The sequence below is a fragment of the Solea senegalensis genome, linkage group LG1 (assembly GCF_019176455.1).
Source record: "Solea senegalensis isolate Sse05_10M linkage group LG1, IFAPA_SoseM_1, whole genome shotgun sequence".
Taxonomy (NCBI): Eukaryota; Metazoa; Chordata; class Actinopteri; order Pleuronectiformes; family Soleidae; genus Solea; species Solea senegalensis.
This window is the reverse complement of record NC_058021.1, coordinates 23,027,613-23,047,774: the sequence shown is the minus strand read 5'-3', so window position 1 is coordinate 23,047,774 and position 20,162 is coordinate 23,027,613. Positions and strand designations below refer to the sequence as shown.

General features: G+C 40.6%; 1 protein-coding gene and 2 non-coding genes across 9 annotated transcripts in view; 1 reads left to right on the top strand and 2 right to left on the bottom strand.

Annotated features, from left to right (window-relative positions):
* The window catches only part of LOC122770465 (ATP-dependent 6-phosphofructokinase, platelet type-like), a 37,156-nt gene that overhangs the window by 11,283 nt on the left and 5,711 nt on the right, over positions 1-20,162 (top strand). Inside the window, exons 8-16 of one of the 7 annotated variants that reach the window (XM_044027351.1) lie at positions 2,231-2,326; positions 2,644-2,736; positions 8,491-8,616; positions 9,316-9,380; positions 10,988-11,057; positions 14,041-14,187; positions 15,157-15,227; positions 15,869-15,956; positions 19,975-20,127. In XM_044027351.1, coding sequence (XP_043883286.1) covers positions 2,231-2,326; positions 2,644-2,736; positions 8,491-8,616; positions 9,316-9,380; positions 10,988-11,057; positions 14,041-14,187; positions 15,157-15,227; positions 15,869-15,956; positions 19,975-20,127 — 909 coding nt within the window. Of the gene's footprint in view, positions 1-720; positions 817-2,230; positions 2,327-2,643; positions 2,737-8,490; positions 8,617-9,315; positions 9,381-10,987; positions 11,058-14,037; positions 14,188-15,156; positions 15,228-15,868; positions 15,957-17,257; positions 17,411-19,974; positions 20,128-20,162 lie in introns of all 7 variants that reach the window. The other 6 variants (XM_044027360.1, XM_044027384.1, XM_044027342.1 and 3 more) reach the window with 6 other exon arrangements.
* On the bottom strand, positions 159-250 carry trnar-ucu. Its single transcript is given in 2 exon segments — positions 159-194; positions 214-250. It is a non-coding gene; the product is annotated as a tRNA-Arg (tRNA).
* trnar-ucu lies at positions 10,551-10,642 on the bottom strand. The gene is given in 2 exon segments: positions 10,551-10,586; positions 10,606-10,642. It is a non-coding gene; the product is annotated as a tRNA-Arg (tRNA).

Here is a 20,162-nt window from a genome sequence, read left to right as displayed (position 1 = left end):
AAGTAACATAGAAGCAACATTTTCACCATTTCAGTGTCAGTTTAGCGACATTTGCAAGTGGTACTGGTTTCAGTTTTTACAGTCATTTATTATATTACAAATAATGTGTATTACTGTAATCATCATGTTTACAGTACCTTATATATTGTAAAACACCTTGACTCCGGTGGGACTCGAACCCACAACCTTTGAATGTCATCTCTAACACTTGACTAGAAGTCCAATGCGCTGTCCATTGCGCCACAGAGCCTGTGATAGTGACTGTGAGTGTATAATACGCTGCTCTCACCCACTCATGTGACCACCCAACATGCACCATGGAAACAGGGTCCTTACTTCGTCTCAATTTAAAACAAACCATTCCATTTTTCTCAGTAAGCAGACGCAGTAATGGGTTTATTTGACACTGGGAGGCTCCATTCATCAATGTACAAAAAAGGAAATCAATGCAGCAGATAAAAGAGCCTCTTTTAATGGAGAATATTTTCATAATTGGGCTGAACAGTTTGGAAGAGACTGTCTATGAAAGCTACATGACTGTGTTGAATAAATAATACAATAGTGCAATAATGAAGTCATAGGACAGTGGTAATTATAGTAAAACATTTCTACTCTGCCAAAATAGAATAGTAAAAAACTCACAATATACTTTTTCCGACGCTAGCAGCTGAATGCATTGTGGGTCTGCTGTGGTGGTGAGCTGTGTTTGTTGTCACGCAGAGCCGATCTCGAGGTTCCAGGTTGAACATTATCATAGTTTCCGAAGGAGCCATTGACAGACAAGGACGAGCCGTTACGTCTGATTGTATAAAGGATGTGAGTAGAGAGAGCTCAGTGTCAGACTGACGCAGAGGGAGAACCAGAAGCTGGACCAGCACACTGTGTGTGTGACAAACAATGACGGAAACAAGGAAATAATAAAACCACATTGATCGTTAACGTCTGCCACATTCTAAAAGAGTTTCTTTATTTAAATTATTTTTCCAAACAGTAAAAAAAGAATGACTTATTATGGTTTTATTAAGGTATTAAGACACTGGTGGCGCTGTAGTGGCATGTTTTGAGGTCTATCTCCAGTCTGATAAAGCAAATACCTTATAAGCTGTGTTTGAAAAAGTATTGTGGTTATGGTAAGAAGGAAAACGATGCACCCATGTAGTTGAGCCAAGTCAAACCCAATAAAATGTTGACGGAACAAAATACAAAGGTTTTCGGTGATAATTATTACAATAAATGTCACATATCTGATGTGAAAACCTGCATAGCAATTGCATTCATCATTGTTCTATATTTTTCTTCCAATAAAATAATATTTTGTATTACTTTTTAGTGAAAACTTAATAACGGCTAGGAGATACTTCTAGCAGTTAGCTAACTCCATTGACTGCTAGCTAGTGGGTAAAGAAGTCAAAGATTTGAAAACTTTACCCTCGAACTGTTAATAACACTGTTTTCTAAATGTTTAAAGAGGACTACAAGTTATCAAGGTTTCAACACATGTGGCTCAAACATTTAATAAAATGGTGTTAATCTAATCTTTTAATGTCAAAGAAGACTACTAGCTAGCAACGTCTTCTTTTTTACTTTTAGCAGCTAGCTAGTGCTATTGACTGCTAGCTAGCAAAGTCAAGGATTTGAAAGCCTGAGACTCAAACTTTCCACAAAACTGTGTTTTCTAAATGTTTAATGTTAAAGAGGACGGCTACTTTACATGTGGCTCAAACATTTAATAAAAAGTTGTTTTTACTAATATTTAAATGTCAAAGAAGACTGCTTGCTGGCAACCAGTAAGTTTAAGGTAAGGCTTGAAGTCAACATTTTAGTAAAATATGTGTTCTGAGTGTTTTACTAATCTGTAAAATGTCAAAGAAGACTGCTCGCTAGCTTCGAGGAGTCAAAGGTTTCAACACCTGTGGCTCCAACTTTTAATAAGGCATTTTACTCAACTATAAATGTCAAACGAAACATTTCCAACATGAGTTTAAGACTTTAAAGAAGCAAGTGCTCTTGTGAGCCATGACTCAGCTATTTATTTAGCATGGAAACTCCACAGGTTTAGCTTCAAGCTAACACTGCTACAGCAGGCAGCCACCAGTGTTTGTTTTCACAGTGTGTGGCAGAGCGTGGTCACAGCAGATTTATCCTCCATCACTGGATCCAGCTTATGGAAAATGCAAAAGGTCACTCAGTCATGTTAAACTGAATTGTTCTTATTTCACACCCCCTCTAGAACCGAGCTGAAAGGAAAAGGCTGAACATTATTATTGTAGCCGAAGGTGCCATAGATTCCCACAACAAGGCTATAACTCCCGATTATATCAAGGATGTGAGTATGGTGGAGACCAAGGGTGCGTGTTTAGCTCCTTCCTGGTTTCCTTTTCATCAATTGCTTTTATATGATTTTAATATGATTTCATGTAGCTTTCCCACTTTTATTCTCAACATCCATTCGTTTGCAACCTAAGTTTTTATGCTTGATGAAATCGTCACATGACAGGTGATATTTTGCATGATTTCTCCCTCTGTCAAATTCAAGTGTGTTGTCCATTCTTGTAAGACTTCTGCACTTTCTTGAGCTTTGATAATATGCCATAGATTTTTACCGATCCTGTAATCACGCCCATGTTCTGCTTCCATACCCAGCTAGTGGTCAGTCGCTTGGGTTTTGACACTAGGGTCACCATCCTGGGCCATGTGCAGAGAGGTGGGACCCCCTCGGCCTTTGACCGGATCCTGGTGAGTCTATGCGATCACGTTATGGTCAAAATTAGGTGTTTTGTACTACTCAAATACACAATCTTCACCTTTCTTTTTTAAACTTTATTTTTCATTCAATAAAACAAGAACAAAACACAAATACAGGGGGAAGACACTACTATCTTGCATAAAGGTGCCATTTTGTCCATCTCGCAGTACATAACTCTTATTTAATCCGTAGGCTATAGGTCATTTGTTCCACTGATCGAATTTCTTCAACAATATCTAGCCAGTGGTTCAGTCCAGGTGGTTCAGTTTTCAACCAACTTCTTGTAATGACTTTCTTAGCCGCAAGGGATAGGATCTTGAACAGATATACATCGTCTTTAGCTATTACCCCATCTGGTATCAGTCCCACGTACATATACCTGGGGTCATCAGGAATATTATATCCATCCACGATCCTCAGAACCCCGTCCTAAAATGTTTGTATTTTCATACAGGACCAGAATATATGAGAGTGATTGGCATTCAATTGCCCACAATGTCTCCAACAGAATTGTTGTTGACCCAATTGTTTATGTTTAATTTGTGGTATAATAAAAAAACGTGTTAAGTTTTTCCAACCAAACTCCCTCCATCTCTTAGAACTTGTGGATGTGTGTTGGGTCTTGTAAATGGACTGCCAATCACTCTCAGACAACTCAATGTAAAATTATTTTTCCCATTTCACTTTTATATACATTGTATTCCTTCCTTGTTGCTTCATTAAACCGTTTAGTTTCATTAACCCGTAAACATTAAACAGTTTAGACTATTTTTGATGGAGTTTGCTTATACGCACCTGTCAACACCTCAATCACATCGTTCCAATGAGAGGTCTTTCTTAATTTCTGTCTCATAAAAGTGTCTTAATTGAAGAAATCTGTAAAAATCTCTGTTGTCCAATCCAAACTCATTTTTAAGTTGACCAAATTATTTAAAATGTTGCTTATCTATGAGTGTACATAAAGCTGTTATTCCTTTGTCTCTCCACTTTTTAAAGGTTTTGTCTATTACACCTGGTCTGAATCTGGTGTGAGAAGGCCAGATCAACAGTTTACAGTCACCTGTTAACTTGTATTTTTTAACAACATCATGCCATATTTCTTAAGATCCATATATCTTTTCCACCTAACGCTGACTGTGGGGGGGCCCGACCCAGGTTCATCTCAGTGTCCTTCCATCTGGCTTGATAACATGGAGAGCACCCATAGACAACATATCTTAACTGTGCAGCATAGTAATAATCTCTGAGACTTGGCAATGCCAATCCTCCATTTTCTTTGTCTAGTTGAAGGGTCTTGAATTGTATCCTAGGCCTGGCACCCGCCCAGATGAACCTGGATATTAGCTTGTCCCATGCTGAGAATTGTGAATCTGGTACTTTAACTGGGAGAGATAAAAAAAGGTACAACAACCTGGGTAAAATATTCATCTTGATCACTCAATTCTGAAAATCTGAAATCCATCACTAACGGTGACCACTTTTTGAATTTTATCGTTGATTAGCCTGTAATTTGTCTCATAAATTCTGTCGTATTCCTGAGTTATTATCACTCCTAGGTATTTTATTGACTTAGAATTCCAATTTAAATTATATCTCTTCCTGATTTCTTTATTTGGCTTGTAATTAAAGGATAAAACCTGAGTTTTTGACATATTCAATTTGTAACCTGACATCAATCTCAACCGTCCAATTAAATGATTCTAATAGTACCGGGGCAAGGACTTCTTTGAATTTTTTTGTACCATTCATTTGGATAGCCGTCACTTCCAGGGCTCTTATTAGTCGCCAGTCTACCTATGGCTTTATCCAATTCGTCTTTTGTAATAGGGGCAGTCAAATATCCATTTTGCTCTGAGCCTATTAAGGGGAGTTCCAGTAAGATCAGGAATTGCTTAATTTTCTCTTGTCAACCTTCTCAGGCTGTGAATACAAGGTCTGTAATTTGTTGAGGGGTCCCTAATCTTATTAATTGAATTTGTTATTTGTTGCGTCCTAAGGTGCCTCGCCAATATTTGTGCGGCCCTTGGGCCTGATTCATAGAAAGTTTGCTTTACGGATCTCAGTTTATTTTCTATTTCATTGTTAATTAAGTTCTCAATTTGTTTCCTTTTTTCTTTAATCTGGTTCCCTATTATATCTTTATTGACATTTTTGGGTTGTTGTTTCTCTAGGTTTTCCAATTCCTTCTCTAATTGATCATATTTTGATCTCCAGATTTTCCTTAGGTGAGCTGTCTGTGATATTAGCTTCCCTCTCATAACTGCTTTGATTGTGTCGACCTGGTCATCCTTATTATCATTTATACATTCACCAATTTTTTTTTCAATTTCTTCCACTGTGGATTTATTATTCAAAATTCCTATATTCAGCCTCCATAGTGTTTTCCTTGGCTTGCTGTCTAAAATGTATACTAAGGTAAACCATACTGTGATCTGATATATCTGCCGTTCCAATTGTGCACTCTTGTACCCTGTGTCTATCAATGCCATTCATCAGGAAAAAGTCTAGCCTAGAGTGTACTTATGTGTACTGTATGTGTGGCTGAATAGTGGGTGAATTCCCTATCGCTTGAATGAATACTTCTCCAGACATCAAACAAGCCTACCTCTCTTATCAGGATTTTTAGGTCTTTTGATTTTGAGGATCCAAGTCTGCTTGTGCTTGTCGTGTCTAGTCGATGGTTCAAAATTGTTTTCCAATCTCCCGAACAGACAAGGGTTTCCTCCCTCTCATAAATAATCAAGTCGAATAGTTTCTTAAAAAAGGATCTGTCCCTCTCTGGAGAAGCATAGACGTTCACAAATGTGACCAAAACACTGTCAATCCTGCCCTTGATTATTATATATCTACCTTCATCATCTCTTTTTTCTCCAAGCAGCTCAAAGTTTAAAGAATTAGATATAATTTTTACAACCCCTCTCCTCCTACTATTTTTACATGAACTATAATATGTGTTGGTGTACCCACATTTTCTTAGCTTCTCATGTTCCGGTTTCGACATGTGTGTCTCTTGTAAAAATACCACTTGGGACTTATCTTTCCTAATTTTTGCTAGCACCCTACTCCTCTTGGCTGGGTTACTCAAGCCATTAACATTCAGAGAAGCTATTTTCAAATTCTGTGACATCACTTAAACATAAAAAAATGTGAATTACTTTGTAGTAGTGTAAACCCCTGATAACATAAACAATAACAAAGACAGAACAATGTCAACTGAACACAGTAAAAAACAGACCTCCAAACTAGGAAGAGAAAACTCCTCACCAAGACCCCGTTGGTGGGTCGAGGGTAGATCCTATCACTAAGACAGGGCCCTAAGCGTAGGATGGATAGGCCATTTGAAGAGAAAAACCCTTCCGTCCTAAAGTCCAACGGAAACTATTTCGACACTCCCAGACAGTTATTGTCATTATACCCTAAATGAAGCCAGAAATGAGTCCAATTCAAATGTTGTACTCCAGACTCGTAGTGACAGTGATGATTGCTATTTCTTAATTTTACCTCCCTTGCACTGGGGATCATCTCTCTGAGCATCGGTGTGATCACTCTGGAAACTCTGAAGCTTAGATCGTGCTCTCTGGGCAACGTCGTCCTCAGCCTCGCAACGACCCGGTTACCCTCTGCCATGATCCCAGCAGCTTTCCCAGACGCGCTCCCCAGTCAGTCTCACCTTCGGTCGACGTCGCCTCCTCCACTGTGATTCCTCGTCTCCTCAGCTCCACTCTCGCCTCCTCTGCGCTGTTGTAAAATCGGGCTCCTGTCTCCCAGTGGATGCGAATGTTCACATATGGTGTTTGGAAGCGAACTACTTTCACTTTCAGAGCCTTTTTGATCCCGTTATATTCTTTGCGTTTCTTGATCACCTCAGCAGTGTAATCGTGATCGAAATAAATGGTCTTATTATTCAGCTGGATCTTTTCCTTCTTTGTTTTATTCCATGCCACCTTTAAAACCAATTCTTTGGTTGCGAATTCCTGGAAATGTAATATGAATGCTCTTGGGGGCTTGTCGGGAGCGGACCTCTGAGGTCCAGATCTGTGTGCACACTGAATATTTAACTCCACGCCAGGATTGGCAACTTGCTTCGGGCGAGCACTTCGACAAACTCCGGCACCGCGTCTTCTCCCTCTTCTCCTTCTGCCACTCCGAAGATGCGGATGTTATTGCGTCTGGAGCGTGACTCTAGATCGTTTAATTTAAGTCGAAGCGCTTTTTGCTGTTTCAGGCAAGAGCTAAGAGCCTCGGTCGCTTCAGCAGCCCATCTCTCAACCGTCTCGACCCTGGTCTCCGCCTGGTCCGCTAAGCCGTGAACTGCTCCAAGCATATCCAGTTTATCATTTATTTCTTGTCCGAGATGACTGAATTATTGTCGCAAAGTGTTGTTATCGCCTCGTAGGTCAGTTTTGAGGTCGTTAATCACCTGAATTATGTCTGCTGGTGCCATAATGATCTGATCGACTTTACCGCTGCTGTCTCTGGCAGTCGTCGCGTTTTCCTGCTTTGCAGGCTCTTTATCGTCGACTTGTTGGCTTCTAAGTGATTTTCCCCAATCCATCTATCTTTCTTTTCAACCAAAACTGAATTAAAAGTAAACTTGGGTTTAAATTGTGATTTGTCTGGGAGAGCGATCTCACGTGCGTCCGACGACTCCATGCGTCAACCCGGAGGCCAATCTTCACCTTTTTAAAATGATGGTTCACATGTAGATGAAATGCATGTGCTGGGTTTGCTGAGAACCCAGCATGAGCACTTTCAATGAAAACAGGGCTGTTGCCAGCGGGGGTTCAAGTAAATACAGATTTTTAACCACGTCACAAAAAGGCTCATCCCATAAAATCAACACAGGTGTAAGTTTACGTAATCTTCAGTATGTGTTTGCTGCTGTATCCTGCCATTAGACGGCCTTTTCCCAACAGGAAATTGAATTTCTTGAACCGTGAACTCTGTTGCACCAAAATCCATAGCAAAAATCAGCGTTTTTAGCTCACGGGAAACACAACAGCTGTTGGTTTACAGCTGCCTTGTTTTTGACTCTTGGATAAATCTGAATGAAGGATTTCAAACACACAACTCACCAAATAACACTTTTGAACTTACTGATGGAGGCAGAAGTGGATCAACAACTACTGTATGCTGTGGGGTTAACTGATTTTCTCTATGGACTTTGGTGTGGGAAAGTGAGTGGAGGAAATTCTATCTTACAGAGAGATAAAGACACAAACATGTCCGTAAGATATCGTAGACTTAAGCTGGTGTAGATTTTACTAACAGGAAACTGAAATTTGTAAACCACTCACCCTCCCACACCAAACTCCATAATGAGTGATTTTAGCTCACAGAGGACACAGGAGCTGCTGGTCTACTCATTGCCTTATTTGTCAAGTTTTTCCAGACGTAGATAAATCTGAATGAAGGATTTCACTGAAACACTGTGAACACTGAAGTAACCAGAGAATGCATTTGAACAGATGGATGCAGTGAACGGGATCAACAGAGAGAGAGCGAGAGAGAGATTTAATATAGTTTCCTGACATAAAAGTCAAACAGTGAGATAAAGATTTATTCTTGAGACATCATAGACTGAAGTAGGGGTGGACTTTATTATTATTAAGTGGCTAAAATCCCTTTTATTGTGGCAGACATGCTTTCACTGAGAGTGAACTTGCCTGTTTTTTTTGCCAGTCATTAAAGATATTTTTGACAACCAGCCCCTTTCAGTGTGACCTTTAAAATGACCCCTGCAGGCGAGCCGTATGGGCGTGGAGGCAGTGCTGGCGTTACTGGAGGCGTCCGCCACCACCCCGGCCTGCGTCGTGTCTCTGGTCGGAAACCAGGCCGTTCGACTACCACTTATGGAGTGTGTTCAGATGGTAAGTGTGTGTTTGTGTGTGTGTGTGTGTGTGTCTGATACGACTTACTGTACACTCACATTTGACCTTTTGCATACTTTCACGAGGCGCCTGCAGGTCTCTGATGTGTGATAGTACACTGATTTAAAACTTTGTGTTATTGTACACATAAAGATAACTTAATGTTACCTTTAAAACCTGGGTCGGGGACCCACAGATGGGTCCTGGGAGACTGTGTTTGGGTCCCAATAACATTCGCAGAAGTTTTTCCAGCCTTGTATGATTTTGTTTTGCATGCATTTTTAAAATAACATGCATAAAATGTACTTAATTTCCATGTGTAAGATCTGCTTAGAATTAGCATGTAGCATGGACATTATCTTCTTAATAATAGATTCATCTGTCTTATTATTTCCTGATGAATCAATTAGATGTTTGGTCTAGAAAATGTTGCTCAGTGTTTTCCTGGTGTAAACCTCATGGTGATGATGTTTTCAGAGAAGTAACAATATGTATTATTAATGATTACGTTGTTAAATGGAGATAAGAATATTTTTTTATTTTATATATTTACATTTAAGAATCTTAAAAACCAAATTAATTTTGGAGTTTGGATCTCAAAGCGATTAATCAATTATTTGATTAATTTATGGCAAAAGGAAGGGGGAGTGGCATTTAAATGATTTGTTATTTAGTTTTTTTTTCATGTGTTGTCATCAGACCCAGGAAGTCCAGAAGGCCATGGATGAGAAGAAGTTTGATGAGGCGGTCAGACTGCGTGGGAGGTATTTTTTTTATATTCATAGTTTAATTTCGAAATGTAAATTAAAGAGGTCTTGTGTGTTTTAAGGCATGTTGAAACAGCAGGACCAGGAACTGAGAAGAGGCAGATATTTTTTATTTGGCCCAGTGAAGGTCCCTGCTCGGGGGTTCAGTACAGGAGTCTTTGAGGTGTTGATGAAACCCGGGGGTCAACAGTGACATTGTAGTCTTTTACATTAATGCAAATCCAGGTTGTTGTGAATCTTCTCAGTTCTTGAAAAGGGTACCTGGTACTTAAGGGCTGTTCACACCAAATTTCCATTACTTTAGTTCGGCTGCGTGAAATTGCAGTGACGTGGTTTTATATGCGACACAAACTAGTGACTGTGTAAAGCAGCTGAATCCTTAGAATCAGTGGATTTAAAAAGATTTGTTCACAGAATGGTTCAGGCCATTCAGTCACTGAACTGAAATACCTGAAATACGTGGTCATGATTCAGGCTCACGATCGATCGCTGGCTTTCAGCAGCGCTGTCTACACCAGACTCCCCTGTTAGATATCGTCATTTTTACACATTTGGTTTGCTAAATGTTGGAGATTAACGTTAATGTTTTCAGGATTTTTAAGTCTTTTTAACTTTGATCTACAGTTCAGCATTGTTGGCTTTGATTCTTGTGTCAGAGGTCGCGGTCATGACTCTTCAGTGATGACATGCTCTGACCAATCAGAGCATGGGATTAGGGATTATAAATAGATTTTGGAATTCTAAATATATTTTGGCATTTTAAGTAGTTTTTGGGATTATAAATAGAGATTTTGGAACTGTAAGTAGATTTTGGAACTATACATAGATTTTGAAACTATAAGTAGATTTTGGAACTATAACTACATTTTGAAATTATAAGTAGATTTTGGAACTATAAGTAGATTTTGGAACTATAACTACATTTTGAAATTATAAGTAGATTTTGGAATTATAAGAACATTTTAGAATTATAAGTAGATTTTGGAACTATAGGTAGATTTTGGAATTATAAGTAGATTTTGGAATTATAAGTAGATTTTGGAACTTCTTTTAGAGCAGTAGCAGAGTAGAGTTGAGCCGAGCCAAGTAGTCCTAGAACTAAAAAAAGTAAAATCAAGAACACCTTAAAGATTCACTTCGATTTTACTGCTACTAAAAAAAAGTCCTCGACTCTGGTGGGACTCGAACCCACAACCTTTGAATGACATCTCCTGTGTTCGACTAGAAGTCCAATGCGCTGTCCATTGCGCCACAGAGCCTGTTTTTAACTGAAACAAAAGCTACTCTAACTCACTCAACACATGGTTGAGTGACTGAGCAGCTGTTGTGTTTCAGTTTTAACCATGGAAATCATACTCGTCTCAGTTTACACCACTGTATTTTAACATTGGTGATAATGTGTCACTGAGAGAGATCAGTATTTTCTCAGGTGGTACTGAACCTATGGTCTAATCTGTTAACGTGGCTGCCAACAAGCCAAAGGCCTAAATTCTTGAAAATGGTTCCTGGTTGCTTCCTGGTGCTTAATACAGTGGAAAATAAAGCTCCCGGTCTGTCGTTGTTGTTACTGCTCTCTGAACCTCTGTGTCTCTGGTCGTCTACAGGAGCTTTGAGCACAACCTTGCCACATACAGACTCCTCTCCTACCACAAAGCTGACGGGGAACTTCCACACGTAAGTGGCCTTTGATCCCGAACCCTAAAACAACAACAGCGACATGAACACACTGAGAACTTACTAACACTCTAATGTGTCTTTTTCCACCAGCGCCTCTGAGATTTGTGCGTTAGCCTGTGAGGTATTTCATGTTTTTTTGTTGCACTAACCCCTCAAGTCTGTTTCTCTGTGACTGTATCGGTCCTGACGAGGAGGACGAGGAGATAGTAGTATGTGATGAGGCTGCAGCTGAAACACACTCAGTTCAACTCCACTTTAACCTCGCAGATGAACTCGTTTAGAGTGGATTTTCGAAAAACTAAACAACAGTCACGGGTTTGTCTTTACTATGAATTAGAGCTGCATCTAATGATTATTTTTCTCAAATGGAGTACTTGTTTGGTCCGTAAAATGTTGAAAAAGGTTGATCAGTGTTTCCCAAACTTGGAAATGATGATGTTCTTAAATGTCTTGTTTTGTCCACAAACCAAAACCATTCATGTTGATTGATTTCTTTGTTATAATGGAGCAAAGAAACCAGGAAATGTTCACATTTTCAGATGCTGAAATCAATCAGTTTTTAATTATTGAAAAAACACTCAAAACACAACATAGTTGATGAATGATTTAGTTATCGATTAAACCCATTATTGATGCATCGATTACTGGATTAATCTGCAACTATTTTAATCATTTATTAATAATTTTGAGTGTTTTTTTTGTTTTCAGATTCTTAAATGTGAATATTTCCTGGTTTCTTTGCTGCATACATACATACAAAAATAATTAAATGGAATCATTTTTGGTTTGTGGACAAAAACAAAGACATTTGAGAACATGATTGTGAGGTTTTGGAAACACTGATTGAAAGTTCATTATGATTTCACAGACCTGTCTGTTCCACAGGTGACTGATTTTTCATTTTTGTGACAACGTGGTATCCCATCATCCAATCAGAAGCCAGGTGGTTCTGTGCTCCCGGAGTTTGTCAGTGAATGAGTTCAGGGCATGAAAGTTGTCTTCTGGATTGTGTCTTGTGAAGCGTGTCCGGCTCAGTCAGGAGCAGCACAGAGCGTGAGAACCTTGACAGAAACAGAAAACTGTCGGTGGCCGTTTGCACTCCAGCCTTCAGCTGTGATGAGAAACCTGCTGCTGCTGTCGTTTCTCTGAGTTCATAAGCAGCATGTGGCTTCTTGCATGTGAAGGTAATCTCCGCCTGATGCTGCTGCTGCTGCTCTGAGACCAGGTCTCGTTAATGAGACACAGAGACGGTCAAACTGTTCTGACTGAGGCATGAAGCTGGTATTTTAATGGTTTTATTTTGAAATGTGGTTGTTCAGTTAAGTGGCACCGTCGGTACTGACTGCACTGTGAGTGCCCCCCGTGTCAAGGAGCAGCCACTGTGGTGTGCACTCGGTTGAAACGTGGCTGCCAGCAGGGACGCAAGGAAAAACAGATTTTAGCCACTTACAATATTCTTTTTAATCAAAGTCTCAGTGCTACAGGCCAAATTCATAAAAAAAGGGGGATTAAACCAAGACAAGATGTCTGCTTCAGTTTACGATATCATGAGATTGTTGAGTGAAAACAGAAACTCTCCCACACCAAACTCTACAGAGAAAATCATAGTTTTTTTATATCACACCGACACAGGATCTGCTGCCCCACCGCTGCTCTGCTGCTGCCCTGTGTGGTCAGTTTGTGTCACTGAGGTAAACCTAAATAAATTATTACAAACACCAAATTAAAAAAATCGCACGAAAGTGACTAATGGAGGCAGCAGGGGATCAACAACTCCGGTGTGTTTTGTAAAATCACTGATTTTCTCTATGGACTTCGGTGTGGTGGAGAGAGGCTCATTCTCACAAGCAGGGGGCGCTCACAGTTGCACAGTCAGCGCTGACTTTGTGTCACAATCTAATCCAACCACACTTCAGAAAACTGTAACTTTTTAATCCAAGAAGAATAAACTGTATCCACATGTCTGTCATATAATCTAGCAGTCCCCAACCTTTTTTGCGCCACAGACCAGTTTAATGTCAGACAATATTTTCACGGACCGGCCTTGTAGATGTGGCGAATAAATACAACAAAATAAAATTATATGACCGGCATAAAAACTAGTATTTTGTAAATATAATAATAAACGTCCACTGTGTATGCAACTTTATTAGCAGTAACATTTCACCAACGATACTGCAAAGAGCGCAGCCGCGCGTCAACGGCATGCACACCGGTTGGGGGACCGTGACATGTGACCAGTAGCGTACCGTGGGGTTTCCGTCAGGGCCTTCAGTAAAAATCTGCAACAACCATAACGCACACCACTGCGCATCTATAGGCTACTGCTTCCACATAAGCATATAGGCGTAAGCTACGCGGGGAACATGTCCCTGGCACTATTTATGATCAACAGTTTTGTCCTCTGAATTGAACTCAGACACATTCAGACACACATTCATTTGATTATTAAAAAAAAAAAAATAATAATTTAAAAAATTAAATAGTTATAATAATAATAATAAAAAAAAATACTTTTTTGATATTGTCAGGGCCAGCAGAGAGAGCCCTGACAGCCCACCACTGCATTTGACCGAGGCAAGCATCTTGACATGCGTCCAGAGTGAGTCATAGACACATGCGGCGGAGAGAATTTGGTAATTTTACAACATCGTTCAGAATCAGATAATAAATAAACCAGAAATAATGTAAGTTATGTATTCTTTCTGTGCGGCTCGGTACAATTGAACCACGGACCGGTACCAGTCCACGGCCTGGGGGTTGGGGACCACTGATATAATCTCTATAAATCCTGTGTATAAATCAGTATATAACCAATAGTATCACTAGGCTTTATAGGTTGCAGAAATATTTTGGAAAATCTGTATTTTGGACTATATTTGGACTTTGCTTTGACGTGTCTGACGTGTGCCGACAAATGCTCAAGGTTTTGCTTTAACTTTTCCGTGCATTAACTGTGTTTCTGTGTATCAACCAGCAGAACGCGTTCAACGTAGCGGTGCTGAATGTCGGGGCACCGGCGGCAGGAATGAACGGTGCCGTGCGCTCTGCCGTCAGAGTGGGCATCGCAGAGGGCCACAGGGTGTTTGCGGTCAGTGACGGCTTCGAGGGATTCTACAAAGGACAGGTGAGGCAGTGGATGGGGGCACCGTGCATGAGGGGTGGGCGGAGACTGTTGCCTCTTTAAGGTGAAGTCTAAGCTCCGGACGCCATGTGACTCACTTTGCTTACACGGCCATGTTGGCAGGAAAATCTTCAGCAACAATGATGAGTTTCAAGCAAATAAATCCACCAAGATTGAGCAACACAAGCAGAACTTGACAGACTGACCCTTAACATTGCCCCCTGGTGTTTTTCGGATGTAGACGTTATGGTGCGTTCCATTTTTCAATGCTATACCATCGTTACTATGATTAAAAAATGCACACATTTCGGGTTTACAAGCCACACACTACGACTGAGATCTTCCTGCAACAAAACAGGATTTAGACTTTTTTACTCAACTGTTATCAAGATTTAGATGTGGCAAACCTGAAGTTGATTTTACGTCGATGGGAAGTCTGGCCATGAGTTATGAGACCTTTGGTTGATAATTGTTCCTCCCTTACACTGTGACCTCTGAGGTTACAGTGAGCAGTGGAGCAGAAAGTGTCGCAGTCGCCCTTTGTCCTTTATGCTACACTGATAATAACCGTGTGTGCAGATAAACACTGCTGCTGCTTAGTGTAAGCCAATTACTGCGCTCCCACAGCTGCTGCTACTCCACACACACACACACAGAGTATCACACATTCACACATTCTCTCTCAGCTGTGTGGAAAGTAACTCTGACCCGTTGAAAGCGATCAAGCCTTTGTGCGGGAGGATTAGACGTGATTAAAAAGTGAAGCTGCACAAAATAGCTGTGCTTAAAGTAAAATAAACCACATGTTCTTAATTTGATATATGTTTTACTCGTTTTAAGAAACATAATCTCACAAAGGGATGAGCAATTGACCTTAAAATGAGGGAGAAACTGCTCAAAAGACAAGACAAAAGTGGCCCAAAATTTACTAATACTAATATTTTTATAAAGTGTATTTATTTCCTCTTTCAGATCAAGGAGATCAAATGGGGAGATGTGGGTGGATGGACTGGTCAGGGAGGGTCACTGCTCGGGACAAAAAGGTGAGTGCTGTCAATAAAGTAGACCATTTCTCACTTATCTACCTTAAAATGCATTTTAGTGGCTTTGAAACCAAACATTTTCCATTGATATACAAAGGAACAGCAGTGGTTCAAGCACTGAACCCTGTGGCACCCCCCACGTTTCTAACAGTAGCTACAAATAAAGTCACTTTACTTGGATTTAAGTGGAATTTTCTCAGTTATCTCCTTTAAAACACACTTCAGTGGCTTTGAAACCAAACATTTTCCATTAATATACCAAAAGAACAGCAGCGGTCCAAGTACTGAACCCTGTGGAATCCCACCATTTTTAATAGTAGCTGTAAATTTAAGTGGAAAATGATGTGCAGTTTTTTTTCTCCACTGTGGCCAAAAGTCATTTTAGATGTTCCACTTCACAAAATACCGCAGTGTCATCAGCACTTCAGTGACTTTGAAAATCAGTTATCTTCTTTAAAACACACTTAAGTGGCTTTGAAACCAAACATTTTCCATTGATATACAAAGAAACAGCAGCGGTCCAAGTACTGAACCCTGTGGCACCCCCACTGTTTCCAAAAGTAGCTACAAATAAAGCCACGTTTGCTCCTGGATTTAAGTGGAAAAATGTCTCACTTACTGTAACTCTCTTTGTTGTCTAGAACTCTTCCAGGAAAACATCTGGACAAAATTGCAGAGCAGATGAGGATCCACAACATCAACGCTCTGCTCGTCATCGGGGGTTTTGAGGTACGTAACTTTGACACTGAAATTTAATCTTTCTTTTTGATCCAAAAAAAGTACTATGTAGGACTTGAAAAGATCGTTCCATTATTGTTTCATTCCAGTTTGAATGTGTTTTTCATGTTCAGCATTGAGCCCATATCATTTTCACTGACTATGCTGATTTGAAAATGTAATTTTTTTTACATTTTTAAAAACACAACAAAGACACATTTAAATGTTACACACTTTCTCGTCTCGTCTGTCCCCGTGTGCCAAGCTGCAAAGAAAAATGTTAAAATACCAAATGTCCACTACGCAGTCGTAGCTTTATGTTTGTAAAATGGCTGGTTAGAGTTCAGTGGTAAATACAGGCAGAACAGTGGATGAGTGGTAAGAGATCTTGGCGAGTAACTGGAGGGTGGCTGGTTCGAATCTTGATAGATCATGGGCCGGGATTACCTCTGAGAGCAGAGTACCCAATTCCCATTGGTTTGGATTAATTGGACGCTTTAAATCGACCACATTCATTGTACTTCTATCAGTATCAGACAAGTGTCATTTTTGAGCCACTAAAATGGATTTATTTAAGGTCCAGATTAAGGTTAAATGAATGTAAAATTCTCATCAATACCTAAGATTAGGTCGTTAAATAATGCTTAAAAATAAAAATATGCTGGTGTTTGAACTTGGCAGTTTGGCCCTGATGTAAATATGAACTGACGATTATGCCCAAAGTATCACTTAAAGCTAAAGCTAAAATAGAAGGCAGCTCCTTAACTTCCTTTACCTGACTTTGTAAGGTAACGTTAGCGATTAAAACCTCCGATATTGCTGTTAAGTAGTTGTTTGAGTAGTTATTCAACATGGCTGAAAATGAAAAAGTCTGTCACTAAACATTCTGTAGAATCTGTATCGTAAATAATCGGACTCAGTGACCATGCATATCGTCAATTCATCCTTGTTTGTCGTCCACTTCCTGTCTGTGTCTCACTGATTGGCCCTGGCTCTCTCCTCTTGGCTCCTCCCACCCGTCAACTCCTCCCAGACTTTAATTTCTCCCATTCCCCTCCCCTAGCTACAGCTATACAACACCTCTTCACGTTAAGCCCCTCCCTCTCTGCCAGTTGACTCCTCCCCTCCTCCTTGTTTCTCATTCATCCATAAAACGTCGTATTTAAGATTAACATAATACAGAAACCACCACCACTGCTTCAGCTCCTCCCACTCGTGTTTTTTTTTTCCCCACCGCTTTGCCTCTCGCGACCTCATCCCTCTTTGTCTCTACATCAAAAAAAAACCAAACCAATAAGCTCTCACTGCTGCAGGCCTACGTGGGATTACTGGAACTTTCTTCAGCACGGGACAAATATAATGAGTTCTGTGTGCCCATGGTCATGGTCCCGGCCACAGTCTCCAACAATATACCTGGTTCAGACCTCAGCATCGGTGCAGACACCGCTCTGAACGCCATTACTGATGTAAGTGTGGCTGCGCTTTACAGTCAGCCTGCCAGGTATCACGGCGTCTTTGTGTGACGACTTGCTTCCACGCGCCAGCAATCAGAGGGTGGAGCTAATTGATATTAGCTCCATTTGTACCCAAATGTTTAAATGCACTTTTGTAAGTCGCTTTGGATAAAAGCGTCTGCTAAATGACATGTAATGTAAATATTAGACATGCACACGCACACGTGTCACCTAATAAGATATACTCCAGTTTAAGTCTTAAAATGATATATGTTTTTTGCTTTATCTCACCATTAGATGACCGTTTCCAAGTGGAAACAAAATGCTTTCACATCTGCACCAAACTCCATAGAAAAAATCAGTGATTTTAGCTCACAGGGACACAGGAGCTGCTGGTCTACTGCTGCCCCATGTGGTCACTTTGTGTCACTGAGGTAAATCCGCGCAAAGGATTTGATAAACCGAAATCACAAGGTAACGCATTTGAACTGGGTGATGGAGGCGGCAGTGGGTCAGCGACTCCTGTGTGCTGTGATGTTAAAATTGTTGTTTTTCTTTCTGGAGTTTGGTGCAGGGTGACACAAACCTTCCTGTAGGTCAAAGCAGGAAATGAAATAAAATAGGGGGTAGGAAACTTAAGACGGTGCAGATTTTGACAGGTGAGCCTGCTGTGAAGTGCTGTCATATTTTCAGTGTAAACAAGGGACAGAAACCTAGAATTCACTCGGCCAAACGGAACGCACACACGTTCTGTTTACACATAAACAAGCACACGGCGGCAGTGATACAGGTGCACTTTCATCGTAGAATGAAAAAACAGCAGTTTAGACAGAAAACGATTCATTTGAAAAAGATAATGCAGCAAAACATTGACATTTATAAAAAAGAAACACTAAAAAACTAAGTAAAGACACGTCCACACAAAGACGTAAAATCAGGTCACAGAAGTTAGAAAACCTTTGTTGCTGGTTGTCGTTGGAGCGAGCGAGTCAGCTCGGGTTGGCAGGTAAGTGTCGGAGCATGCAGTTGCGTGTTGTGGCATGTTTTTTTTTTTTTAAAAAAGCGCGTGGCTTTTTTTTGTAAATGTCTGGTAAACAGCAGCGATTCCACTACGTTGCAACAGGGACGCTCTTCCTCCTCATTGTCTCCCCCACAGGAGACTCTGTGGCCTGAACCTTGAATGAGTCTCTGGGTTTTATCGGACATAGAAGGAGACGGTCGTCTCTCTTGGAGCGTCTCGTCACGTCAACACTGTCACGTATTATCTTCTCCTCCTGCCTGGCCCCCCACTCCCACATCCTCTCAGCCAATAGGAAGCCAGAACCCCGTCAACAGGAGAGAGCCAGAGAACACCCCCACACACACACACACTGTCATGGTCTCAGTTTAAATAAAATTAAATCTGTGTATCATTCGTTCTTTCCATATTTAATTGAGAATCTTAAAGGTGACATAGAATGCTTGTATTGCACATATATGTTAGTTATGGAGGTCAACTTACATATATTAACTTGTTTTCATGATTAAAAACCTCCTAATCACTGCAAACGAGCCGATCAAAATATCTCCTCACTGACGCTCTCGTCAGCCGCGCTGTTTCAGACCAAAACCACACCCCCAGAACGTGGACTGTGTTGTGATTGGCCAGCCAACGAGAGCTTTCCCACTGTCCTGTGATTGGCCAGGTACCTGGAAGTGACGTAATAGATAGGCCAGCTCTCAGATACACAGCTCCCCCTCTGGCACGGTGGATGCTCTGCATCTCAGCAGCTACAACGAGAGTAGTTCTTCTTCTTCTGCGGTTGAATGTACGCAACCGGATGTGCCCGGACTAGTGCCCGCACCAGGAGGCGCTATAACATCAAATTAAGGAAGTGCCGATCCGCTTCGCAGATCTCAGGAAAACAATACAACACAATTTTCTCAGCAGTGGCTGAACTGTTTGTTCTGAAACCTTAGGGTTTCATAAACGAGGTAATGACGCAGATACACACACACAAACGCAGCGTTAATTTGGAGCTTCCAGTCTATGTGGGCTTTAAATCAAAATAACGGTTTGTTGTTATTTGTTAAAAAGGCTCTGTTTTAAAAATCTTGCAAAAGCAGAGCCGATAATAGCAAACAGGGCCGAAACGATTAGCTACGAAATAAATTGTGAATTATGTTGATAATCATTTAAAAGGTTTAAGGGTTTTAGTCATCAAAACAAGTTTTCTGATTTTTTTTTTACTTCTTAAATAGAACAATTTTTGCATTTAAAGAGTAGAAAAGTTGCATATTTCCTTAATTAAAATGGATTTAAATACCAAAAATGTTTTTAAAATGTATAAAAACTACAGAAATTAAAGCTGCATTAGGCAGGAATTCCGAAAATGCAGCAAATTGTTTTTCAGTTTCAGGTTATTAAAATATAAAAATGATTTTAGATTTTGCCAAAAAAAGTCTGATTATTGCTCTGAGCACCATGACAGCACAATCACACACACACACATACTCACTGACTGACAGCACATGTATATGTAGTGTGCTGCCCCCTGCTGGTCTAACCCAACATTGCGGCCGCCTGCCACCGCCAGGCCTTTGAGTCGCTGCTGCAGCTGTACGAGGCCCGTGACCACCACGAGGAGTTCTGCGTCCCCATGTGCATGTTACCCGCCACCATTAGTAACAATGTTCCCGGCACCGACCTCAGCATCGGCGCCGACACATCCATCAACGCCATCGTGGAGGTAAGGGAGCAAGGTCCAGTGGAGCGGATTCAAAC